Raw genomic sequence first — 21,547 nt, 5'->3', positions numbered from 1 at the left:
CTCAACATGGGGATACATCGTATCCCTGTTCAGAGCTGGGCCCCAGAGCTTGCACCTGTTTTCCCTGGATCCTGAGGTCTTAGACCTTGGCGCTGGAAACCCCAAAGATTGGTTTTGAATCTTCTTGGCAGAAAAGGAAGGCCACAGGATAGAGATCAGGAGTGGGCATGGGAAAGAGAAGCATGGAGCTTTTCTGAGGTTCATGACTGAGCCTCACTTCCCTCTTAAGGGAGGGCAGCAGTGGGGACACAGGACAGACAAGGAGAAGCAATCAGGAACTGAAGAGTCTTACCCCCCATTCATCCAGATACAGACCGATAACCCTCAAGTGGAAGCTAGCCTAAAGGAATATTTTGTTTAAATTACACAATATTTTCAATTTTTTTGAGCCTAAGATTCAAGAGGCATATGTTGCATAAAACTCAACATCGTCCTGGGCACCTGGGTGGCTCAGATGGTTAAGCGTCTGCCTTCAGCTCAGGTCATGATCCCAGGGTCCCGGGATCGAATCCCTCATTGGGTTCCCTGCTCAGCGGGGAGCCTGCTTCGCCCTCTGTCTCTGTCTCTCTCTTATGAATAAATAAATAAAATCTTAAAAAAAGACAAAACAAAATTCAACATCTTCCAATATCCTTGACAGATCAGAAGACATGGTGAGAGTGGGCACACATTCCCACACGACAACTGGCTAGAACTCTGTAGGTACTGTTCCCGTTGGACAGAGTATGTGTCCTTTGTTTTGCTACAGTCTCCACCACTCCCTGTTACTCGCTGATACTGAGGCTTGGCATCATTCGTCGTTGAACACTGAGCTGGCACTGCTTTCTTACTCCTCACCTGTCTCCTAGTTTATCTGACCTGCCTGGCCTTCTTGGGCACCTACTGTTTTGACCTCTTAGCTTGTCTGAGCCCTTCATGTAACAGAAGAACCAAGTTCAGAGAAAGGGACGGCCTGGTGACAATCTCAAGTGAATCAATGGCAGAATCGGGACCAGAGTTCCAGTGCCTCCTTCTTCGGAAGCTCTCCTTGGCCTGAGTCATCAGGGCTTGTCCCCGTCGCGGTGCCCGAAGGTCTTCTCCTCTGAGGCACTCAATAGGAAACTGAGGCCTGTTAGCCATCAGGACTCCCATTGCCGGGGACTCCAGACTGAAGAGAAGGGCCTGACTGCTTGTGTGGGGGCAGGGGGGTCATGTGATCTGGACATGAACACCCACGCAGCAGGAAATGTCTTGAAATCAGAGCTAACTTGGGAGCCACAGAATGTATGGCACCTGGAAGGGGGCCAAAAGTGTTGTGAGCCTCGGGCCAGGAGGAAAGAAAGTTCTTGCATTTTGGTCAACAAGACTCTTCCGCCAGAGCGGCCACTTCTGCCTTTGGAAAGTGTTTCACAATGTATGTGAGGACTGCTGAGATCAGCTGAGGATGGATAGGAGGGTGTGGCCTTGCACACTGATATGCTCCAGCCCTCAGAGAGGGAGCGTGTGTGCTGAGTGGCTGCTAACATCCCACTCACACGCAGAGTGCTTGAGTCTGCCATCCTCATGACAGGTGAGTAGCCCCTCCAGGGTCAGAGTCGTAAAAGGGGGTTGGGAGGAGGCAAAGGAACCCCCTGATCCCCAGTGGGCATCCTGGTCTTGACCTAACTCCAGACACCAGTCTGGGGTTGGGCTCTTTGCATCCGCAAGTGCACAGCATCCCCTTTGTCTGTTCTCTGTGCGTTTGGAGCTCCTGGAGTTTACCTGGCTGGTGGAGGAGGCAGGAGTGAGGCCACGGGGCTTACACATTGGCATCAGTATGCCCTCCTCAGAGTCCGGTGTCCCCCTCTGCATCCTTTGTGGCAGGAGAGATGTAGATTTGGGAATTTTTGTGCCCACATGGAAGGAGAGTTATTCTAGAAGCTGTATTCCCACATGTCTTCTGAAACATTTGGTCAATCAGGGCGCCTGGGGGGCTCAGTCATCTAAGCGTCTGACTCCTGATTTCAGCTCAGGTCGTGATCTCAGGGTCGTGAGACTGAGCTCCAGATTGGGCTCCATGCCCAGCGTGGAATCTGCTTGAGATTCTCTCTCCCCCTCGTCCCTCTCTTCCTCCTCCTTGTGCATGCTTGCTCTTTCTCTCAAAAAAATTAATTAATTAACAAATTAATTAAATTAATTAAATCTTGAAACATTTAGTCAAAGGGTGGAGGTGATGGACCCAAGATGGGAGCCAAGGGCTCCTGTTTACTTGGGCCTTAATTTCTCCACTTTGCCAGAAGGCTGTAGGGGAGGAGAACAGAGGACTTTAGCTTTGGGCCACCAGAAAGAAACCAGTCAGTCACCATGCCTCCTTGGGGCCCTTTGCAGGTGACAAGAACCCTCAAAGTCTAAGCAGGCCCAACTATGGCTCCATCTCCAGCCCACCCAGCTCAGAGCCACAGCAAGAACCTCTCAGAACAACTTACCTGAGTGAGAAGATCCCCATCCCTGACACAAAACCGGTAGGAATGCTGGAAACTTCCTGGGGTCTTTCAGGACTGACAGCATGCTATCGGATCTCACAGGCTGGGGGGAAGAGGGCTCCAGAAGACCATGGCAAGTCCCTTCCAGCTCTGAGCAGCAGTGACTGGCAGTGGCGACTGCCCTTCTCCTGCTTCCATCCTTAGCACTTGACTGGGGAGCTCAGGTTTTGTCTAAAAATGATCAAGCGGCTTTCTGAATGAATCTCAGCTTTCTTACAGAGGGAAAGGGGCCTGGGGGGAGCTCAGGCTGGAGACTCAAGGATTTGTTGTAGTATTAAAGGAAAGGACCAGCTCGAGCGCATCCGGAGAAGTGACGGGAACTGCAGGCTGTTTTCTAGGATGCTGTCGGCCTGAACTTCCAGAATCTTTAGCAGATCCTCAGGCTGCCAGCCCTAGCCCTGGAATGGGGTGGGGAGACCCGAGGCTCAGTGGACTCCAGAGAGGAGGGACTGTGGTTTGAGAAGGAACTGGGGAAGGAGGAGCAGGACCAGGGAGGCTTGACCCCAGAAAAGACCCCCTCTGGCCTCTGAGGATCTACTGAGTCAGGGCAAGCTTGAGGCAGACTGGTCGGTTGTAGGCCGGTTGCCAAATTGGACAGATCCAGAAAGCAGATCTACTATGACTCAGCAGATCCTGTTGCTTCCTCCCACCCCACACCCTCCACGAACCCCCAGGGGTGGTAGCTCCAGGAATGGGGGGAAAGGAGAGGCCAGGACCAGACAGCCTGGGCTGATGAGCCCAGAGGGGGTTCGGGGGGGGCGGGCCAAGGCCCATTGCTACCACCCCTCTACCCAGCATCTCCTCGCTTCACTCCCACCCACAGGGCGCATTCAGCCTGAGGAAGCTATGGGCCTTCACGGGGCCTGGCTTCCTCATGAGCATCGCTTTCCTGGACCCAGGAAACATTGAGTCGGATCTTCAGGCTGGTGCCGTGGCTGGATTCAAAGTGATTGAGTCGGGGCACCCTGGGGAGGGCGGAGACCCCTCAACTTGCCACATTTCCCCAGAGTGGACTGCATGGCCGGTGTTGGGGGGAGCAGGCATCAAGTTCAAATGGGCCTGAAAAGGGTCCTCAGGGCTGCCCTGCCAGAGTGTGTGTGGGGGAGGGGGGGAGTGTTGGTCTTCTCGCTCCGTCTCCTCTACTCTGTCCCCAAGGGGTGTGCTTGGTTAGAGGGGTACCAGCGGCAGCTTGGGGTTGTCAGACAGCATCCCCCACACTGAAGGCCTCCCCCTGCCTCCCTGCAGCTGCTCTGGGTGCTGCTGTGGGCCACCGTGCTGGGCCTGCTCTGTCAGCGGCTTGCTGCCCGGCTGGGCACCGTGACAGGCAAGGACTTGGGCGAGGTCTGCCGCCTCTACTACCCTAAGGTGAGCTTGGAGGGCCTGGACAGGGAGCACCCACAGACCCCAAGCCCCAAACAGCTATTTACAGCGTCCATGATCAAATAAACACATCATCTCAAGCAGAGCCTCACAAGTCCGTTTGATAGATGGGAAGACTGATGCTCAAACTAATGGTTCACAGACTGAGAGGGACGTTAGAGATCCCTGCTTGTTTTACAGGAGGGGACATTGAAACCTGGGAAAGTGACTTGCCCAAGGTGCAAACTAGGCAGGCATTGGCTTGAGATGGTCATTGGCTGGGGTGGACACCGGGGACTTCCCTGCTGTGAGTGTCCAGGCGGGAAAAACAGAAACCATGCCACAAGGGATTTCAAAGGTATTTAATGCAGGGATGCAGTCACAAAGGTATTGGAAGGGCTGGAGGAGCAAGGAAAGGGGTGTTACCCAGAGATCAGAAAGCTGCTGGGCAGCTGCCCAAGAGCCATCATTTGCTGCCAAGCTTCTGGAAGCACGACCACCACTGTCGAAATGGCCACCAATACCGAGAGAGCCAGGCTGCCTGGTGCCCTTGCCGGCACCACTGCTGGGAACACCACTAGAAATAGGGGGGAAAAATGATCTCTCCCTGCCTTTCGTTCTCCCTCAATTGTTTCCTACAAAACCTAAGTGGAAGCCAGCAGGCGAGGCCGGCAGGGGTCTCGTGCAGGCTGCCAGCCCAACAGGATAGTGCCGGGTATAGAAAGCCATCAAGGACATGGGGCATCAAGGACAACTGGCCCAACGTTGGTGAAGAGTTACCTCCTCCCCGCAGGTGCCCCGCACCCTCCTCTGGCTGACCATCGAGCTAGCCATAGTGGGCTCGGACATGCAGGAGGTCATCGGCACGGCCATCGCGTTCAGTCTGCTCTCAGCTGGACGGTACTGCCCCCAGTGGGCCCCAACTCTCCAGTCCAGGGCTTCATACTTCCCTGAGTCCCTTTCACCCCGCAGTCCCCTCTGACTTAGAGCTGTTGTGCTGTGTTGCCGGCTGGGGGGCATCTGAGAGATGCTGAAATTCTGAGAGACCCAGAAACGTGAAGTGACTCATCTAAAGTCACACAGACACCGGTCACCAGGCGGGCTTCGCCAAGCGGACCCCGGGACTGCAGCCCCAGGCTGGTCCCCCACCCAGCTGGGCCCTTCCCTACGTTTTGTGCCATTTCTCCGGGCTCCAACACACTCCCGCTCCCCTCTCCCTTCGCTGCCTGGGGCCACCACGTGGGGCCCTGCTCCCAGGGGGCCAGATTCCAGTCTCCTGCCCTGGGGGTGGGAGTTCCAGACCCCTGCACCAGGCTGGGCTGACCCCGGCCACTCCGGTTTCAGAATCCCACTCTGGGGCGGCGTCCTCATCACCATCGTGGACACCTTCTTCTTCCTCTTCCTTGACAACTACGGTGGGTGTGGCCCTCACAGGGGACCGGGCGGGGGGAACAAGTGAGTGTATAAACCATGCTCTGCTGTACTGAGAGGAGACAAAGACTCTCGGCCCCCTCCCTCTGGCTGTGTGGCCTTGAGCAAGTTACTTGGACTTGGGTTTCTCCATCTATACCATGGGGATAATAATAGCACAAACGTCACAGGGCTGTGGTGAGGATTCACTGAGGTCATATCTGTGAAGCACTTGACACGGTGCCTAGAACAAAGTGCCCAAGGTATTAGCCATTAATAATCGCTTACATTCCAATTTTTGTTGTTGTTGTTGGCTTTCCCCCTAGGGTTGCGGAAGCTGGAAGCCTTTTTTGGATTGCTTATTACAATTATGGCCTTGACCTTCGGCTACGAGGTGGGAAGCCAAAGCCGCAACACCCTCCGCCAAGGCCATTCCTTGGTGCCCCTTGCAGAGCCGAGGGGGAGGGGGCCGCGGCCTCTGGCCACGCCCCCTAGCGGCCAGGGTCCGGGCGGAGGGTGGGAACGGCGGCGCAGGGCTCGGCCTGACCAGGCGTCTCCCCACAGTACGTGGTGGCGCGGCCGGCCCAGCTAGCGCTTCTCCAGGGCCTGCTCCTGCCCTCGTGCCCCGGCTGCGGCCGTGCAGAGCTGCTGCAGGCCGTGGGCATCGTCGGCGCCATCATCATGCCTCACAACATCTACCTGCACTCGGCCCTGGTGAAGGTGAGCCGAGGCAAGGGGACAGTGAGATGCCTGCTCCCTTCCGCCCCCGCTCTCGCCGCCTCCAAGCCGGGAGCCCCGCCCCTTTGGCTCCTGCCTTCCGGATTTTAGGCGGGAAGTGAATCATTCTCTCCTTACCCAATATGTAGTAATAGAGCGTCTACTGTGTGCTGGGAGCCAGGGGTCAGTGATGCAAAGACAGACAAGTCATCTGCCTTTCTGGGGCTCGTATTCTAGTGGGGCAGACAGACCATGAGCCAGTAAACAGGTAAAGGAAACAATTATAGATTGTGAAAGGTGCTTTGAAGGAAGGAAACAGAAATATGATAGAGAATGACTAAGCAGGAGCTACTTTAGAAAAGGTAGTTGGGAAAGGCCTTTCTAAGGAGGTAACCTTTGAGACATGAAGGATAGGAAGGAAGGTCAGGGGAGAAGATATTCCAAGTAGAGGGAATGGCAAGTGCAAAGGCCCTGAGGCAGAATATAACTGGGCATGCAGGAGGGGTGTCAGCTGACCGAGACCTGTCCCAAACTGCCACGGGGAGGGCTTTAGGAAGAACTGGGGTTTGAAGGGAACATAGGTAGAAGTGTGAGGGTGGAGAATGTTGGGGGAGCTCTGAGGAACTTTGGCTCTTTCCTCCCCTCTGACCTTCTTAGTCTCGAGAGATAGACCGGTCCCGCCGGACGGACATCCGAGAAGCCAACATGTACTTCCTGATCGAGGCCACCGTCGCCCTGTCTGTCTCCTTCTTCATCAATCTCTTTGTTGTAGCCGTGTTTGGGCAGGCCTTCTACCAGCAAACCAACGAGGCTGCGGTGAGATATACCTCCCCACACAGCCACAGCCGGCCTCCCCACCCCCCCAAGCCCTGCAGGCTCTGCTGGGGACACCAGGCAATGCATCTGAGCCCTTTGAGTGTCCGTCCTGCACTTCCGGCACCGGTAGAGGAGGGCGTCTGTGACCAGGCCTCTGGCTGAGACCCCTTCCCCACTCTGCTGGGGAGTCACGGCTCCCCCCAGGCAGCCCACAGGGCGGCAAGGCACAGACATGCAAAGGAGGTGACTGGGAGGGAGGAGCTGAGTCTCCGTCCTGGGACCCAGCCTTCCAGTTATACCTTGAAGAATGGCCAGGATTTGTCCAGCGAACTGCAGGGAGGGCACTCTGGGAGTAGGTGCCTGCCTGCGCATGAGCACAGAGTTGGGACTGTTCAAGCAGTCCTTTTCTTTTCTGAGTCCTCTCTCCTGATCATCTTCATTGTCAGCAGATAAATCATCATTCATTCAGCAAAGATTTACTGAGTATGTGTTAGGGATCAGGCAGTGCCTCGACCCTGGGGATATAGCAGCCATGATACAGAGCTCCTCGCTGGCTCTCTGGGATTTGGGACCTGGGCCCCTCTCCTTCCTGAGTGGGTCTCTGTCACGCGGCTCTAACAACTGCTAGCCAGGGGTGGGTGCTTTCTGAATGTAGAGCACTGCGGGGGGAGGACTGGCCGTGCCTCCCGGGACTTAGGCACTGCCACTGCCTTGCTCTGTGGCCTTAAAGACCAGGCAGTCTCAGGGCTGTGGTAAGTGGGTCCAGTGTAAGGGAGAGGAGACTGTGGAGCAGCTTGGGCCACTGCCAGCCAATCGTCCCTTTGTGGTAATGCTAGTCTTTACAAACCCAACAGCACCCTGGAAACCGGGTTCCCGTGTGAATTCTCCTCAATTTTAGATGTTGGCAACAAATTCACATTACAGAGGAAAAACATTCTTTAGTCAAGCAAAATAACATCTGGCCAGATTCGGCCCGCGGGTCACCAGTTTTCCACCCCTGGTCAAGGCCTGGCTGTCTGATTTTCTGAAACTAAGCACTTCACATCCCCTTCCCACTGTCCACAGTTCAACGTCTGTGCCAACAGCATCCTCCACGACTACGCCAAGATCTTCCCCAAGAACAACCTTACGGTGGCGGTGGACATTTACCAAGGAGTAAGCACCAGGCAGGGATGGGCATGGAAGCTAATGGTCCGGCCCCAGCTGGGCTCGTGGCCACGCCCACCTCGGGGGTGGAGCCTGCGCGAGGGGCGGTGCCACAGGTCTAACCACACCCCGTCCTGCAGGGCGTGATCCTGGGCTGCATCTTCGGCCCGGCTGCGCTCTACATCTGGGCCGTGGGTCTCCTAGCGGCCGGGCAGAGCTCCACCATGACCGGCACCTACGCGGGACAGTTTGTGATGGAGGTGGGGTCTGGGGCGGGCCGGGAAGGGCCAGGTCCCAGGTCAATGGGTACACCTCTGGGGGCTCAGATACCAGCCTCATTGCTCCTTAAAGCAGCCCAGAGGGCGCTATTGTAAGCCCCTCCCCGCCCCCCTCCCCGCCCCCCTCCCCGGTTTAACGATGAGAAAACATGCAGAGAAGTGAGGTTACTGGCTCAAGCCTGCAGACCCACGACTAATAGGAGCCTTTTCCCCAAAAGCTTAGTCTTAGGCAATCAGCTGTGGGGGGAACCCCATTTCTCCTCATCCATCCTCTGCCAACTAGAGTAAGAGCTGCCCCCATTTTAGAGATGGAAAAATAGGGGGTTCCCCCTGGTGCGAGATGGGCTGAGGGACGATAGAGGATCCCTCCTCTGGAATCCCTAGTCCTGAACCCCACCACCAAGGTGCTCACCCCACACCTCAGGGCTTCCTGAAGCTGCGGTGGTCACGCTTTGCCCGCGTGCTCCTCACTCGCTCCTGCGCCATCCTGCCCACCGTGCTCGTGGCAGTCTTCAGGGACCTGAAAGACCTGTCAGGTCTCAATGACCTGCTCAACGTGCTGCAGAGCCTGCTGGTGAGCCCGTGGTCCCTAGCGCCTTTGCCCCTGCCGAGCTACCCAGGAACCACAGCAATCCTCCATACGGAGCCTTCCCCCCACCCTTAACACTCCTCTAAACACACCTTGCCTTTAGGGCTCACGCAATCCCCAGAGGAACCACCATTGTCCCCATTTCACAGATTGGAAAACTGATGTACACAGTTAAGTGACCAGTGGAGAGCTGGCGTTCAAACTTAGGCAGCCTGGGACCAGAGCCCCCAAATGCTTTCTCCTGCTTAGAAGCCTCACAACTTTGGAAGGCACAGAGGTGGAGAACCTGAGGCTCCGAGGGCTTAGGGGACTTGCCCAAGGGCACACAGGCAGAGCAAGACTGGAACCCTGCTCCACTCCTCCCTTCTTGCTGCATTGTGAGGGCAGGGTCCCTCAGCCCCATCCTCCTGCTTCTCCCCAGCTTCCCTTTGCTGTGCTGCCTATCCTTACTTTCACCAGCATGCCAGCCCTCATGCAGGAGTTTGCCAATGGCCGGTGAGTATTCCCCATCCCCAACACTGGACTTGCAATTCTGCATTTGATCCTCACAACCACCTAGAGGTAGGAATTACCAGTATCCAGAGAAGCTCATAAAGGTTAAGGAACTTGTGCAGGGTCACCCAACTATCAAGTGTGGGGAACTAGGACTGGGAGGCTGTTTCTAGAGCCTGAGCTCCTCACTGTCTCACCTCAGACTCTGCTCTTGCCAAATCCTACCAGTGTGGAGCCTGGGGGGCCCAGGAGACAGAAGTGGGCAAGGGGTCTGCTCCAGGTCCCACGGCCCGGAGAAGGTGGCTTCGTGTATCCCCTCACTCTCCTCCAGGCGGGCTTGGGGCAGTGGAGAGAAGGAGATGCAGCCTGTCCTGAGCCTCCCTCCTGTCCCCTAGGCTGAGCAAGGCCATCACAATCTCCATCATGGCGCTGGTCTGTGCCATCAACCTCTACTTTGTGGTCATCTACCTGCCCAGCCTCCCCCATCCGGCCTACTTCGCCCTTGTAGCCGCGCTGGCCGTGGTCTACCTGGGTCTCACCACCTATCTGGTACTGTAGGGCCAGAGGGTGCCTTGGGGATGGGGGAGGCAAGGAAAGGAGGCAAAGGATGGAGGGCACTGGGGGAAGGGGGTGCACCGGGGCTTCCTGGAAGGCCTTGTTCTCTCCTGGGCTCACGGTCGCCCCTCTCCCAGGTCTGGACCTGTCTCATTGCCCATGGAGCCACACCTCTGGCCCACAGCTCCCATCAACACTTCTTGTATGGGCTTCCTGAAGAGGAGGAGAGGGGGAATATCTCTGGATGAACTCCCACCCAGGGCCTGGCTGGGGGATGGAATGACTGGGGCAGACTGGCCTGCTGGAGTGTGTGTGGAGGCAGCAAGATGGAGTGGGAGTTTTGGAGGCAGGCCAACCTGGGTTCCATAGGAACCTGCTGTTTCCTAGCTTGGACAAGTGATTAACCTCCAGTCTCAGTGGTCTCATCTGTAGAATGGGGACAACACCAACCTTGCGGTGGATATAAAGCACTTTAACACAGTGCCTGACACTTGGGACTTAAAAATAATAGTAACTCCAAAAATATTTATTGAGGGACCCAGTTGGGGGCGGGACACAGGTTCCAAACTGGCACTTAGGATAGTCTGATGAATGCTCAATAAATGCTAGTTCACTTCTCGTCCAAAAGAGCGGGAGAGCAGAAACCGGGAAAGCACGAATCCTCGAACAATTAGAAGAAGCCCTCTACTCGAACATCAGTTCGCTCCTACTCCGTTAGAGTAGCCTCAGACTTTCTGTTCCACCCGCAACCCACTTTCCAGGCAGTAAAACGGAGGCGCAGTTGTCCCCTCTCCGGGCACCAGGTCGTGGAACCCAAGAGTCCGTGCCTCGGAGGCCCAATTCATTTGCTATCTCCCCAGGGGACAGGGCGTCCGGGACTCCCACGTCGCACTCTTAACGCTCCCTCCGCGCTGACTCCCAGCTCCCCCTAGGGGCAGGGACGGTCCCGAGCGCCCTCACTCCCCGCCGCGGCCTCACCCCTCCCGGCCAAGGAGGAGGAGGAGGAGGCGGGCGCTCGAGCCTAGCGCCCTGGGGCTTCAGAATCCGCCCAGGCGAAGGGGCGGGGGGTGAAGAGGGAGTTGTGTGGGCGGGGAAACCCCTTCGGCCGCTGGGAGCCGCCCGGCACCCCTTCGCCCGGTGCAGGGGTTGCACTTTACAGACGCTCCCTGGGCTGTTTCTAGGCTCCCCCAAGTCCCTCCTCCTGCCTCTTCGGGTCTCCCGGACCCCAGTCTTTGGGCTGCGGAGAGCGGTAGCTAGAAGGGGCCGCCAGGTCTTTCCCGGGGTTGAGCCTGGAGCCAGCTTTGTGCCTGGAAGCACCCCCGTTTGCCCAGGATCTGGCGGGGCAAGCTCCGCGCTCTGGTTGGGGTGCTTGTTTATGAGAAGAATTTCCTCTTTCTTAAAAGGGCAACGATGCGAGTGGGGCCCTTAAGGAGGGACAGGATGGGACAGATCTGGCCCAACCAGAGAAACGGTTGGGAGAGGGTACAGTACCCGAGCTGAAAGGCCGCTGTAGCCTCTTCTGGGCTTGGCCCTGGAGAGGGCTGGGACCCACCTTGGCTGAAGAAGGGAATGGATGGGGGCCGGATTAATGGAGAAAGAGGCATCTTCCGTACTCCTCTCCAGCTTCCTGGAGGTGTCCCCAGCTGTACCCCGGCACACCCCTCTCCATCAATTCACTATTAATTGGGTCCCATCCCTGTGCTAGACGTGGGGGAGGGAGGCAAAGTCCCGAATTAAAGACGTCAGCTCTCAAGTTGCTCACACTCCAGTAGGGGGAGCCAGCTACGTTAAGTGACAGCAAATCACTCAACAGTGGGGCGAGGGAACGACCCAAGTGTGTGTCGGGCACACCTGGAAAAGAGTGAAGCCGGGGCCAAAGCAGGTAACTCCTGAACAGGATTTTGAAAGCTGAATGGAGGAGGGGCGGGGAGCAGCCAAGGGAGAATGAACCTGCCAGGAGTGTGGGGCAGGTGTGTGCTAAACAGAGACATGCAACGTTGTGGGGAGTTCTTGGATCTTGTAGAGCAGGATCGGGGAGCCCAGATGAAGGAGCAGGCCGGGCATGTGAATAGTTAAGGCGGCCACTGAGAATGCGGGTGCAGGGAAGGCGGGGAGGGGAAGGGACCAAAGGGTCAGCTACGGGGCTACCCTGGGCCTGGGCAAGGGGTTAGCATTGAGGTCAGGCCAAGGTCAGTCGTTTCTGGGCAGGAAGCCCTTACAAGAGGCTGCCCTCCACGCCCCTAGTAGCTCTGGTTCTTCCTAGAGGGAGGGAGGGGGGAGGGGGCCTGGCACCTGGATTTTCCCCAAGGGCCTGAGGAGGACACCCTCCCTTTCCGCCCTGACCCCCCCTCCCCCTTCACTTTCCTGGGTTGGGCTCTTAGCAAGCCCATTTGGCAGATGAGGACGCTAAGGTGCTAAATGGAGACTCTTGTCCACGGTTGCTAGTCAGAACCCAGCGGAGTCCTGGTGTTTCTGGATCCACAGCCCGCCTGATCTGATTCCTCCTGGGGTGCAGGAGAAAAATAACTTGTGGGTAAGGTGACCTCCAGCTGCAGGGGCAGTGCAGTTATGGGGTAGCGGCTGGGTGTGGACACTGCCCCCCCTCCCAGGGAGGAAGCCCAAAGAACCCCCGAGACCCTACAGAACACTTCCAACGGCTTCTGTGGTCTCCACAGACCCCCCACCCCCGCCCCTGCCCTGCAGGGGCGGGGGTGGGGGTGGGGGCCGGCTCCTGACTCCCTGGTAACCACCTCTCCCTGGGGGAAGGTCCACCTCCAAGGCGTTGGAGCCTGGGAAGGTCTCCCAGGGGAAGAGGCCTTGGAGGTGGCTGATGTTAGGGATGGGAGGCGAGGGGGATGGGGCCGGGGGTGGGCAGCGACCCTCCCCGGTGCCCTATCCATTCGGTCGGCTACTCTGACTCCCAAGGGGACAGCCGGGCCAGGTTTCAGCCTTCAGAGAGGGAGAAAGGAAAGGAGAGGAAGGTGAGCCGCCCTGCTCAGGCCAGGGTTCATTCAGTCCTCCACCACACGTTTCCTTTTGGGGTCAGTGCGAGCTGGGCATCCGGAGATAAAGCTGACACCCCGCCCCGGGCCTCAACCGAAGGGGGGGGGTCTCGGCTTGGTGGCCAGAACCCCACCTCTACCCTCGCCGGAAGGCTGGGTCAAGTCCCTTCACTTCTCGGAGCTCACTTGCCTTATCTGTTAAATGGGAGAAGGGGGTCGTTCTGAGGAGTGAAGGAGATTAGGGGGCGCAGCCAGAGCAGGGTGTAGACGAAGCGCTAGCTATACGTTGGTGATTATTAGGATTAAATGCAACGCTGGTGGCGATGTGGGCGCCGAAGGGCAGGAGACGGCTGCGGGGTCCGGCCTGGGGCTGGGCTGGGGGGCTGGGGGCTGGGGGTGGAGGGAGTCCCATCCAGCCCCGGGCCGCCTCCTCTCTTCTCCGTCGCAGGGCAAGCAGCTGGCGCGCCTTCGGGCCGGCACCGCCCTCCTGCCCTGCAGCCCCGGCGCTGGGCCTCTCCCCTCCCCAGGGCCTCTCCCCTCCCCGGCTCCCCCTCCAACCCACCCCGCCCCGGGCCTGGAGGACGTGCGCGGAGCTCGCACCAGGCGGCTGGACGGGACAGGACGCGCCCGCTCCGCCCCGCCACCGAGGCCCCGCGGGGGAAGGAAGTACTGAGGCGTGTTTGTCGGGGCTTGGCGTTATTATTATTTTTTAAATTGTGAACACAAAATAGTAAGGAGAATGGAAAGAACTTCCGAAACAGGAGAAATAAAACAGAACAAAAACACCCGCAGGCCTCGCGGCGCATAACACGGGAGTTTCCCTCGAGAAGAATCCGCGTGGAAACGCGGGCCCCGCGCCAGTTCGTGTCTCCGTACACCCCAAGTGCAACGGGTGTTTAAAATCGTACAAACAGCTGATGTCTGTGGACGCCCCCACCGTCAGAAATCGGGCCCGCAGGGATTAAGCGCCCACTGCGTGCGGACACCGCATGACCCCCCGCCCCAATAATTACAGCGTGCCCGGCGTGGGGAGTAGAGGAAGGGTCTGGGAAGGCCTCTTGGAGCAGGTGGCATGTCGTAGAGGTCCGTGGGATTTGGCTCCGTGAAGGGCATGGAAGCGCCTTCCAGGCAGAGGGAACAGCGCACACGAAGGCCCTGAGGCACATAGGGACTTGGTGCCCTGCCGTGGGCGCGGACGTTTGGGGCACCCGATGGGGCAATTGGGCGAGGTCCGCAGGGGGCATTCCGGGACAGGGAGTTGTAATTGTCACGCCCTACAGATCCGGGTCACCTGGCCCCGAAACAGCGGTGGGTGTTGACGGTCCCGGTCCGGTCAAAAGCACAATTCTGCGGATCTGCACAGACTTTTGGAGCTGGCAGAACCTTCGCTCGCTCAGGACTTCCTGCGAGGCGGTCCCTGCAACCACTGAAGACCCATTTCGCAGACCAGAGAGCGTTATTCCCGTCTCCCAGATGAGGAAACCGAGAAGCGGCTAGTCTCTGGCGCTCGCGAAGTGCAGAGGTGGAGCCGCGCCGCCCTCGGGCACTCCCCGGCGTGGGCGCTCGGTGCGGGTGGGGCGGGCCCTGGCCCCGGGCGCTCGGCTGTCTGGAACTGTGGGCCGGGTGCCGGTCCTGCCACGCAGCCGCAGAGGCTCGGCCCCGCGGGCGGGCGGCAGGAAAAGAGGCGACGCCCCCTGGAGCGCGGCAGGAACCCGGCCGGGCCCGCCTCCCGGCCAGCAGACCCGAGCCGCGCCGGCCCCAGCGGTGATGAAAGCCGCGGCCGAGTCCAGGTCACGCCGAAGCCGTTGCCCTTTTAAGGGGGAGCCTTGAAACAGCGCCCGGGTTCCATGTTTGCATCCGCCTCGCGGGGAGGAAACTCCATGTTGTAACAAAGTTTCCTCCGCGCCCCCTCCCTCCCCCTCCCCCTTAGAACCTGGCTCCCCTCCCCTCCGAAGCTCGCGGGGATCCCTCCCTCCCACCCCTCCCCTCCCCCCCGCGCCCCGATTCCGGCCCGAGCCGGGGGGGAGGCCGGGCGCCCGGGCCAGAGTCCGGCCGGAGCGGAGCGCGCCCGGCCCCATGGACAGCTCGGCCGTCATTACTCAGATCACCAAGGAGGAGGCGCGGGGCCCGCTACGGGGCAAAGGTACTGGGGCCGCGCGGAGGGGGCTGCAGCTGGGGCGCCGCGGGATGGGAGGAGGAGGGGGTCGAGACCCTTCCCGGGTCAGTCGCCGCCGCCGCCCCGGGCGCCCGCTACTGCTGAGCTCAAAGCTCCCAGCCGGAGAGGGAACGGGGAGAGAGTTTGAACTCGCCGAGGCTCCGAGACGCGGGGCGGGGCCTGGAGCCACTTGGGCGCTCCCGAGTGCTCGAGGTGGGGAAACTGAGGCAGGGATCGAGAGTGGGTTCCTTCCGGGTCTCCCGGGCTGGCATTGCGCGTTGCCCGACAGTCGCCCCCTCCCCCCCCCCTTGGCGCCAATGAGGCTGGGAGATGGAGGGTTGAAGAGGGCGCCTTCAGGCCACCCGCTGAGGCTCCGCCCCGGGCCGCGGTCTGGTTGGGTCGCTGGCGGGGGCGCCGAGGTGACAGCGGGCTGGGGAGGGTTGGAAGGATCTCCCGCCAACGCACAGCTATGATCCCAACAAACTTCCGCGTCACGCGTAGAAGCATTGAGCCCCTGAGAGGCACAAGAGTGGGGCAGCCACTTCTAAGGGTCGCTAGCGCACCCGCGGGGAGTCCCGTGCATCGAGCTGAGCCCCAGGCGCCCCGGCTGCAAGGCCCTTGGGCGCCGGGCCTGTGCACACACGCACCGACCCGGTGAGCGGTGCCGCCCGCCTGCCTCGGCCGGCCCCCGGGGGCTGGAGGGTCTAGGCTGGGCGTCTGCCCCTCCCTGTCCCGGCGTTGACCTCAGAGGCTAGGAAGCCCCTCCGGGTCGGCCCAGCTCTGGCCAGGGCCTAGCTCCGCCCGAAGGCAGGGGCCCCGGTAGAGGGGCGGTGGAGGGTGGGTCCGTCAATCAGGCGGCGGATGCCGGGCTCTAGGTCGGAGGTCTGGGCGGGGCGAGGGCGGAGGAGGCGGGGCCGGCAGATGGCTGCGGGACACCGACTCCAGGCCCCCACTCCCAGCCTCTGCGCCCAGCCTTAGTAAGGACTTTGGACCCACGTGGGCGGAAAGGATGGGAGGAGGGCGGGAGTGGAGAGCTGGGGCCTCCGGCCCCAGCTCTCCTCGGTAGGGGCCTCAGCGAGCAGGGGCTACTCAGGTAAGGTGGGTGTCAGGAGGCGTCCCCAGTGGGGCTGATCCCTCAGGAGTGATGAAGGCTAGGAGGGAGGCAAAAAGAAAGCACTTTCCGTGGGCCCCTTCCAGCCAGCCCACTGCCGGATGAGGGTGGCTTTGTGCCCACACTAGGAGGATTTGTGGGTATCAGAGGGGTGGCCTGGGGTCAAGGCTGTCAGGAGGGTCTGGAGTCACGTTGGTGTATCACCCTGAACGAAGGGGGCATGGCCAGACCCTCTCAGCGCAGGGGCTCACACCTGGGTACATAGGCACGACTCTGCAGCCTAGTGTGCACACCCCCACTTCGGGCCTCCCTGCTTCAGGTGATCAGAAGTCAGCAGCTTCTCAGAAGCCCCGGAGCCGGGGCATCCTCCACTCGCTTTTCTGCTGTGTCTGCCGGGACGATGGGGAGGCCCTGCCTGCGCACAGTGGGGCACCCCTGCTGGTGGAGGAGAACGGAGCTGTCCCCAAGGTGCGTGGTGGCCAGGTGGGAGCTGCAGGGGCGGGCATCTGGGCATGACCAGTCTGCAGGCCCTGTAAGATAGGGAAGGGTCCTCTCCCAACCCCTGCACCCACCCTCCCAGGCCTTCCCAGCCTGGCCCTGAATGCCCCAAGACTGCCACCCATGTGAGGGCCCCTCAGCCAAGGGAAGTCTGGATTTCCCCTATAAGATGGAAGCTTATCTCTCCCTTGGCTTCCCAGGTGGGGAAATGCAGCCTGCCCCAGGCCTCAGTTGGCAGGGGGCAAAGCTGGGAAGGCGGTGGTCTCTCCCTGCCACCCCTGTGTCTCCCCAGGTAGAGGGCTGGGGGAGGGAAGACCCATGTAGGAGAAATGACGGGGCCTTAGGAGAGGTGCCCCCAACTACCTCACCCATCCCTGAAGCAGACCCCAGTCCAGTACCTGCTCCCAGAAGCCAAGGCCCAGGACGTGGACAAGATCTGTGTGGTCATCGACCTGGATGAGACCCTGGTGCACAGCTCCTTTAAGGTGGGCCCTGCCCTGCCCTGCAGCCCTCAGCCCCGGGTCTCTGAGGGAGCCTGCCCTGGACTGGGGGGGTGGTCTCTGCGGGCCCCGCCCCAGCAGCTCCTTTTCCCCCCACAGCCAGTGAACAACGCCGACTTCATCATCCCTGTGGAGATTGATGGGGTGGTCCACCAGGTGAGGGGCTGGGTGTGGGGGGGAGGCGGCGGGCTTGGCATCTGCCTTCCAGACCCCAGGCTCCTCTGACCAATCCTGAGCACCCCAGGTGGGACTTTGATAGAGGTGGAATGTAAGACCCCTGAGGATGTGAGACTTGCATCCAAGGTCACACAGACCCTCAGGGACTTGGCCCAACTCCAAGGCCTGCAGGGAGTGGGGTTCCTCCTTGGCACCCCCTTGCCCCACCTTGCCCGGGACCCAGTTCAAGTAATTCAGGATAGGTTGTGTGCTGTCCAGCCTGTTCTCCATTACTTGGCTCGGGGGCCGGTGCCCTGCAGCCTTGGGGTGAGGGGGCTGCCCCCAGGCCCCTACATTTGTCTAAGGCCATGGTGGGGGAAGGACAGGGGATTAGTGATTCCCCATGAGGTAGGACCTGAAGTTAGAAGTTGGAGGCTCATTTTGATCCCTTTCTGGAAGGACAGTTGGAACGGCCGGCTGGCCAAGTGGAGCCCGCAGGCCCTGGGACCAGCCTCCCTCCTGTGCCCCTCTGCTCTGCTCCCCCCTCCTCCCCCTCCTCAGCAACCCCGTCCCGCCCCTCCCCGCCCAGGCCTGTGGGCCAGCAGTCCCCTCACTGGCCCACCCCCTAGGTCTACGTGCTGAAGAGGCCCCACGTGGATGAGTTCCTGCAGCGAATGGGCGAGCTCTTTGAGTGCGTGCTGTTCACCGCCAGCCTTGCCAAGGTGAGCCCCTCCCAACCCTCTGAAGGGCTCCTGGGGTCACCCGCCACCCCTCCCGTCTCCATCCTGCAGCCGGATGGACCTCTGGGTCACCTTCGGCCCCAGATGACCCGTGTTCCACTCCGTAGTATGCAGACCCAGTAGCTGATCTGCTGGACAAGTGGGGGGCCTTCCGGGCGCGCCTGTTTCGGGAGTCCTGTGTCTTCCACCGGGGGAATTACGTGAAGGACCTGAGCCGGCTGGGCCGAGACCTGCGGCGGGTGCTCATCCTAGACAACTCGCCTGCCTCCTACGTCTTCCATCCAGACAACGCCGTGAGTGCCGGGCAGGACCGGGTTGAGGGCCGAGAGCCAAGAAAAGGGTCTAGCCACTGGGGCCTCCTTGGCCTCCCCACTGCCACGCTGGGTGGTGTCCGGGGCCTGGTGCCCTCCTGGTCCTCCTGGCCCTCGGTGGCCTGTGCCTGCCACTCCCTAGCCTCATCCACCCGCTGCTGCGTTTCATACCTTACTGATCATTCGAGCCAGTCCACGTGCTTGTAGGGGGAGGGTGCCCACCAGGGGCGGAGGGCCCTGTTGCATACTGGAGCAGTTTTAATTTTTCAGACTGCCAGTTGTGCCCTGTTAGTGGGTCACAGAAATAATGTAGGGGGTCCTAGTTGGGAGTTTTTGAACAACAAAATAGAATAGAAGATATTGGAGTGCTTTGCACCCAGTAAGGCTAAGTATCATTTTATAAAACTGGCACTTTATTGTATGTGTAAATGTGATTTACGGTGGGTTGCTGTCAAAAATGTCTGAAAACCGTGGGTCAGGGGCTTCCGGGGGGTGGCCCACCAAGCAGTGGGTGCTCAGGGCTGGTCTGGACGTCCCGCGCCCAGGGCCACCTGCCCTCCTCATTGCCCTGCATCCATCTGCCCAGGTACCAGTGGCCTCCTGGTTTGACAACATGAGCGACACAGAGCTTCACGACCTGCTGCCCTTCTTCGAGCAGCTCAGCCGCGTGGATGACGTGTACTCAGTGCTCAGGCAGCCTCGGCCCGGCAGCTAGTGAGGCGCCCTGGGGCCAGGAGCTGCCCCTGACCAAGGCCCACACCCCTCACACGTGGACTTTGCCTTAAGAAAACCCAGCGGCCACTGCCACCACCTCAGCGTCATGGGGAAGTGGGCCCTCCCCACCTGCCTGGCCAGGCTGTGAAGGGGGCAGCAGGCTGCGCCAAGGGCGATGAGCCTCTGGGTCCCTGTGTCAGTGCCTTAGAACCTCCTCCTCCTTCTTGGGGGATCTGTGGGGCCCTGTGTGCCGCTCCCCCTTTCTCTCTCTCTCTGCTGCCATGTTTCTTTGCTGCCAAATTGGGCCTCTTGGCCCTTTCTGGTTCTACTTCGGGGAGGGGCAGGGTTCTTGCCGCCCCGTGCCTTGGGCCCCCAGCCTGGGAACGGTGGACACCCAAGTGCCTTGCGTAGAGCCCTTTTCCCTGCCCTGTTTTCCCAGGGCCGTGATCGGGTCAGCTCTGGCCTGGAACAGTCTCCAGATGGCTGCAGTCTAGGCTGGAGGGGGAGGAAACAGTCTCCCACCTCCTCCCTTGGGACTGATAGAGCCCCCACCAGTCTCTGCCTGGGAGGGCAGGGAGGGCAGAAGATCTGTTACCACTTGTGAAGGGAGCGGCGTGTGTCCTCTGGGACCCCAGAGTCCAGCTTCTCTAGGCTCATTAGCAGCCGAAGGCTGCTCCCCACACCAAGCCCTGACCTCTCACATCTGCCTTGACCACCCCAAGGCCCTGGGGCTTGGCTCCCCCAACTCCTAGTGTGGGGGCGGAGGCAGGACCCCTTTGTGGTGCCATATAAATATGTATATGTGTATATAGATTTTTAGGGGAAGGGGAGAGGGAAGGTTCGGGGTAGAGAGACCCCCTCCTTCACCCCTTTCCTGGACCCATAAATTGTGGGGAGGGAGGGAAAGGATTTTTACATTTTTTAAACTGCTATTTTCTGAATGAAACAGGCTGGGCCAAGGGGCCCCAAGCCCTGTCTTCTGTCCCTCACACCCTCTTTGCTCCAATTACTCATTCATTCAAAACACATTAGCAGCTTCTCTGTGCCCAGCGCTGTGCTAGGCCCACCAGCTGAGTGTGTAGGGGTCTCTGCACCTAATCCGGTGCCTCCCCCACCCACTCCATACTTCACCGGTGCCTTTAGGGGAGCTGTAGGAGGTGGGACCCTTCTTGGGGGGCTTGGGGGGTCTCCAGGAAGCCTGGCCAAGCTGTCTCCCCGCCCCCCCCCGTGCCAACCCACCCCCTGTCGCCCCCTGCCTCACCCCCTGCTGGCTGGGGGCAGCTCTCAAGACATCCTGCCTTCCAGTTCTGACTTCATCTGGAACCCCTTCCCCAAAATGCTGAGAGTCTGGAGGTGAAGGCCTTGGGCTCTCCCCAGGCCTTAACGGTTAAGGGGACCCACATACCAGTGCCAAGGGGGGATGTCAAATGCAGATACCATTGCCCCTCCGCCCCCCGAGAACTGGGGGTGGGAGGGAGGTTAAGGTTGGCCTGAATAGGCTGACCTTCCTATTTAAGTGCCTTCTCTGACTGAGCCCCACAGTACGCCGAGAACTAAAGAGAACGCCAGACCCCCCCCATGCTGCCTCTGTGGTCATTGGGGGGACGCTGAAGCGGGGAGCGGTCGTGTGTCGCATGAGGCCACACCCCCCAGTAAATCCTTTGGGGGGGAGCGTGAAGGGAGGGGCTGCCCTAGGGCCCCGGGGCTTCAAGCGTGCAAGTGCGAGGTCGACGCCCCCCGGTGAGCGGCCTCGCGTGCACCGCTGTACTATTTAATTATTCTGCTTCTCTTAGCCTCAGTTACCTGACCGGCAAAATGGAGAAACGCTCTCTGCGGAGTTGATTAAATGCCTGCACACCGAGGGCTCGCTAGTGGTAGCCTTAAAGTAAAGCTGGGCTGCGTCCCTAGGCGAGGCCCCTGGAAGGTATTTGCAGGCGGGAGGGGTGTGGCCTCTGTCCCCGGGTAGAGGGGCGGGGCTCTGGCGGCCCCCGAGCGGGGTCTGGGGGGCGGGGCGAGTTCTTGGGAAGCCAAGTTCGGCTCCAAACCGAAGAACTTCGGCCGAGGCGTCGGGAAGGGCGGGCAGGCGGAGGCGTCAAGGTCTCCGGGGAGACTGGGGGCAGGCGCTCGGTCTCCTTGCCCTTCGCACCGCCCTCCCCCATCCGCCCCTCGGCGGCCTCTCAGCACCTACCCGCCGCGCCCTTGCACGAGCCTCCGGCCCACTTCCTGCCTCCGCCCCTCCGGCCCGGGCAGCACTTCCTTTGCAAAACTGGGCAGCCCCAGGCCCTGGCAGGAAGTGCCCTCCCGCCCCTCCCCGGCCCGCCCTCTCCTGCTTCCCACGGTGGCCGCTAGAGGCCTCTCTGTCCTCGGTGACGCCAGCCTGCCCCTCCCCCCCCACCCCGGGGGCTGGAAAGATGGGCGCCAGCATCATTCACCCATCTCCCGGGCTGGGGGCAGTGTTCCCCCCAATACACATAAACACACGGGACAGAAGAGAGAT

At 60.0% G+C, this 21,547-nt stretch overlaps 2 protein-coding genes across 3 annotated transcripts; both read left to right on the top strand.

Annotated features, from left to right (window-relative positions):
- Positions 1–1,431: 1,431 nt before the first annotated feature.
- On the top strand, positions 1,432–10,490 carry SLC11A1 (solute carrier family 11 member 1). The gene is made up of 15 exons (XM_025891610.2): positions 1,432–1,549; positions 2,347–2,480; positions 3,325–3,447; positions 3,747–3,866; positions 4,654–4,760; positions 5,205–5,275; positions 5,597–5,664; positions 5,835–5,990; positions 6,645–6,803; positions 7,869–7,958; positions 8,090–8,209; positions 8,652–8,801; positions 9,238–9,311; positions 9,704–9,857; positions 10,001–10,490. Exons 1-15 carry the CDS (start codon positions 1,543–1,545, stop codon positions 10,109–10,111), a joined length of 1,644 nt encoding a protein of 547 aa, XP_025747395.1. The 5' UTR covers positions 1,432–1,542; the 3' UTR covers positions 10,112–10,490.
- A 2,770-nt stretch (positions 10,491–13,260) lies between these two features.
- On the top strand, positions 13,261–20,625 carry CTDSP1 (CTD small phosphatase 1). Of its 2 annotated transcripts, none has more exons than XM_073878672.1 (7): positions 13,261–15,008; positions 16,451–16,599; positions 17,010–17,114; positions 17,229–17,285; positions 17,915–18,007; positions 18,133–18,318; positions 18,923–20,625. In XM_073878672.1, exons 1-7 carry the CDS (start codon positions 14,942–14,944, stop codon positions 19,049–19,051), a joined length of 786 nt encoding a protein of 261 aa, XP_073734773.1. In that variant the 5' UTR covers positions 13,261–14,941; the 3' UTR covers positions 19,052–20,625. The 2 variants fall into 2 exon arrangements, with proteins under 2 accessions (XP_073734773.1, XP_025747402.1); XM_025891617.2 differs by having other exon boundaries at positions 13,265–15,008; positions 17,013–17,114.
- The last annotated feature ends 922 nt before the right edge of the window (positions 20,626–21,547 follow it).

Source organism: Callorhinus ursinus, unplaced genomic scaffold (genome assembly GCF_003265705.2).
Source record: "Callorhinus ursinus isolate GAN/ISIS: 27379988/994484 unplaced genomic scaffold, GSC_fseal_2.0 scaffold2, whole genome shotgun sequence".
Classification (NCBI taxonomy): Eukaryota; Metazoa; Chordata; class Mammalia; order Carnivora; family Otariidae; genus Callorhinus; species Callorhinus ursinus.
Note: the sequence above shows the minus strand (reverse complement) of the source record. Positions and strands in the feature narration are given on the sequence as shown.